The sequence below is a fragment of the Myotis brandtii genome, unplaced genomic scaffold (genome assembly GCF_000412655.1).
Source record: "Myotis brandtii unplaced genomic scaffold, ASM41265v1 scaffold169, whole genome shotgun sequence".
Taxonomy (NCBI): Eukaryota; Metazoa; Chordata; class Mammalia; order Chiroptera; family Vespertilionidae; genus Myotis; species Myotis brandtii.
In genome coordinates, this window is record NW_005356215.1 from 213,326 (window position 1) to 217,224 (window position 3,899).

Consider the following 3,899-nt stretch of genomic DNA (forward strand, 5'->3'; position numbering starts at 1 on the left):
ATTGATTGGCTGCCTCCTGCACACCCCCTACTGGGGATCGAACCCACAACCCAGGCATGTACCCTGACCAGGAATCGAACTTGGGACCCTTCAGTCCGCAGGCCGATGCTCTATCCACTGAGCCACACTGGCAAGGGCTATATGTTCTTTATGCATTTGGGATATTAACCCCTGATTGGATGTGTTGTTGGCGAATATGTTCTCCTACTGAGTGGGTTCTCCCACTCAGTAGGCTGTCTTGATGGTTACCTTGGCTGTGCAAAACCTTTTTAGTTTGATGTCGTCCGATTTGTTTATTTTTTTCTTTGGTTTCTCTTGCCTGAGGAGATAGATATACGAGAAAAAATATTGCTATGGGAGATGTCTGAGATTTTACTGCCTCTGTTTCCTTAGGATTTTTATGGTTTTCAGTCTTACATTGAAGTCTTTAATCCACTTTGAATTAATTCTTTTATGTGGTGTAAGAAGGTGGTCTAGTCTCGTTTTTTGGCACAGACCTAATTTTCCCAACACCCTTGGTTAAATAGGCTGTCTTTACCCCACTGTATGTTCTTGCCTCTTGTGTTAAATGTTAATTAACCTAAAGGCGTGCGTTTATTCTGGTCCACTGATCTATATGTCTTTTTTTATGCCAGTACCAGCCTGTTTTGATTGCTATAACCTTGTAGTATAGTTTGATATCAAGCAGCGTGATCCCTCCAACTTTGTTCTTCTTTCTCAAGATCGTTGTAGCTATTCGGGGTCTTTTGTGGTTCCATGTAAATTTGTGGAATATTTGTTCTAGTTCTGTGAAGTGTGCCATTGGTATCTTGATAGGAAGTATATAGAATCTATAGATTGCTTTGGGTTGTATGGACGTTTTAATGATGTTAATTCTTCCCATCCATGAACATGGTATACACTTCCATCCATGAACATGGTATACTCTTCCACTTGGTTGTATCTTTCTGGGTTTCTTCTTCAGCGTCTTATAATTTTCTGAGCACAGGTCTTTTACATCCTCGGTTCAATTTATTCCGAGGTGTGTTTTGTGTGTGTGTGTGTGTGTGTGTGTGTGCGCGCGATTGTAAATGGAATTGTTTTCTTAGTTCCCCTTTCTGATAGTTCATTATTGGTGAATAAAAATGCAACTGACTTCTGTGGGTTTATTTTCTAGCCTGCTACTTTACTGAATTCATTGATCGGTTCTAGTAGTGTTTTGGTGGCGTCTTTAGGGTTCTCTATCTACAGTGTCATGTCATCGGCGAATAATGACAGTTTTACTTTCTCCTTTCCTTTTTGGATAAGTTTGGGTTGTTTTTTTTTCTTGTCTCCTCATTGTGGCTAAGACATCCAGTACTATTGTGAACAAGCGTGGTGAAAGCGGACATCCTGTCTTGTTCCTGTTCTTAGGGGAAATGGTTTTGGTTTTTGCGCATTGAGTAAGATGTTGGCTGTGGGTTTGTCATATATGGCCTTTCTTATGTTGTGCTCCCTCTAGTCCCACTTTGCTGAGAGTTGTTATCAAAAATGGGTGTTGTGCTTTGTCTAATGCTTATTCTGCATCAATTGATATGATCATGTGACTTTCATTCTTTATTTTGTTTATATGCATCATTAATGGACACATTCATTGATCTGCAGATGTCGAACCACCCTTGTGTCCCAGGAATAATCTTTGTCATGTATTGCTGGATCCAGGTTGCTAATATTTTGTTGAGGATTTTTAAAAAATATATTTTATTGTTTTTTTTTACAGAGAGGAAGGGAGAGGGATAGAGAGTAAGAAACATTGATGAGAGAGAAACATCGATCAGCTGCCTCCTGCACACCTCCTACTGGGGATGTGCCCGCAACCAAGGTACATGCCCTTGACCAGAATCGAACCTGGGACCCTTCAGTCCGTAGGCCGACGCTCTATCCACTGAGCTAAACCGGTCAGGGTATATTTTGTTGAGGATTTTAACATCTATGTTCTATCAGGGAGGTGGGCCTGTAATTCTCTTTCTTTGTCGTGTCTTTATCTGGTTTTGGGATCAGGATAATGCTAGCCTCATAAAATGAGCTTGGAAGTCTTCCTTCCTCTTGAATCTTCTGGAATAGCTTGAGAAGGATGGTGTGAGTTCTTCGGATGTTTGGTAAAAGAAATTCTCTGTGAAGTAAGAAATACTGTTTATCTGTCAGCCAAATAGGAGACCAGAGACAAGTCTCAGATAAGTCTCCCCAAACAAAGACTTGAAGCAAATGTAAAGAATAAGGTTGAGCCCAGGTGGCGTGGCTCAGTGGTTGAGCGTTGAGCATTGACCTATCAACCAGGAGGTCAGGGCACAGGCCTGGGTTGCCGGCGCGATCCCCAGTGTGGGGTGTGCAGGGGGCAGCCGATCCATGATTCCCTCTCATCATGGATGCTTCTATCTCTCCATCCCTCCCTCCCGTCCTCTCTGAAATCAATAAAAATATATCTTAAAAAAATAAAGCATTCTAAATTTATGTTAAAAAATAGTGCTGTGTACTCACAATGAAAAAAATTTAAATATATTTTTATTGATTTCAGAGAGGACGGGAGGGAGGGATGGAGAGATAGAAGCATCCATGATGAGAGGGAATCATGGATCGGCTGCCCCCTGCACACCCCACACTGGGGATCCAGCCCGTAACCTGGGCCTGTGCCCTTGACCGGGAATAGACCCTGGGACCCTTCAGTCCGCAGGCCAAGGCTCTACCCACTGAGCAACACCGGCCAGGGCCACTGCTCTCATTCTTCAGCAGGAGTTGAGGGGAGGGCGATAGAAGTGGGTGGAGCGGGCCTGGAGCACAAGGTGTTTGGCTCCGAGAGTTCGTGCTCTTGGGTGTGATGGCGAGAACGGACGAGAGAGACCCTGGTGAGCTGGGAGGTGTCGCGTGGCCTGGAGTTGGCGGCGGGCGGGGACGCAGAGCTGGCGGGCCCCGCTAGGGTAGGTGTGGACTTTGCCTGGAAGGTGCCTGGGAGCCAAGCCGCCCAGGAGCGCCGGGGATGGGACTCACCAGCTCCCAGTGATCTGCAAAGTGGGAGGCAGGAAAGAGCGGAACCCGAGCCCGGAGGAGGGGTTGGGGGGAGCCGGGACTGGCCGGGAGCTTGGCGTGGGCCCCTGCGGTTTGTTTCAGCGAGTGCCTGGCATTTCCTTAATAGACCCTGGGACCCTTCAGTCCGCTGGCCGACGCTCTACCCACTGAGCCACACCGGCCAGGGCCACTGCTCTCATTCTTCAGCTGGAGTTGAGGGGAGGGCAATAGAAGTGGGTGGAGTGGGCCTGGAGCACAGGTGTTTGGCTCCGAGAGTTCGTGCTCTCGGGTGCGATGATGAGAATGGACGAGAGAGACCCCGGTGAGCTGGGAGGTGTCACGTGGCCTGGAGTTGGCGGCGGGCGGGGATGCAGAGCCGGCGGGCCCCGCTAGGGTAGGTGTGGACTTTGCCTGGAAGGTGCCTGGGAGCCATGCCACCCAGGAGCATCGGGGATGGGACTCACCAGCTCCCAGTGATCTGCAACGTGGGAGGCAGGAAAGAGCGGAACCCGGGCCCGGAGGAGGGGTTGGGGGGAGCCGGGACTGGCCGGGAGCTTGGCGTGGGCCCCTGCGGTTTGTTTCAGTGAGTGCCTGGCATTTCCTTAGGTCTCGGAGCAGCAGCTCAAAGCCGCTGTGGCCCAGGCTGCCGAGGGCCTCCGGTTCGGCAAGGAGCGGCCCCAGTGGAGCCTGGAAGGTAAGGGAGTTGGGACTTTTATTTATTTATTTATTTTTAATATGTTTTTATTGATTTCAGACAGGGAGGGAGAGGGAGAGAGAGAGAGAGAGAAACCTCAATGATGAGAGAGACTCATGGATCCGCTGCCTCCTGCACGCCCCACACTGGGGATCCCGCCCACAATCTTGGCAGTGCCCTGACC

At 48.7% G+C, this 3,899-nt stretch overlaps 1 protein-coding gene across 1 annotated transcript in view; it reads left to right on the forward strand.

Annotated features, from left to right (window-relative positions):
• The window catches only part of IL16 (interleukin 16), a 13,964-nt gene that overhangs the window by 7,389 nt on the left and 2,676 nt on the right, over window positions 1–3,899 (forward strand). Inside the window, exon 7 of the mRNA XM_014536921.1 lies at window positions 3,628–3,715. Within this exon, the coding sequence (XP_014392407.1) occupies window positions 3,628–3,715 (88 nt within the window). The remainder of the gene's footprint in view (window positions 1–3,627; window positions 3,716–3,899) is intronic.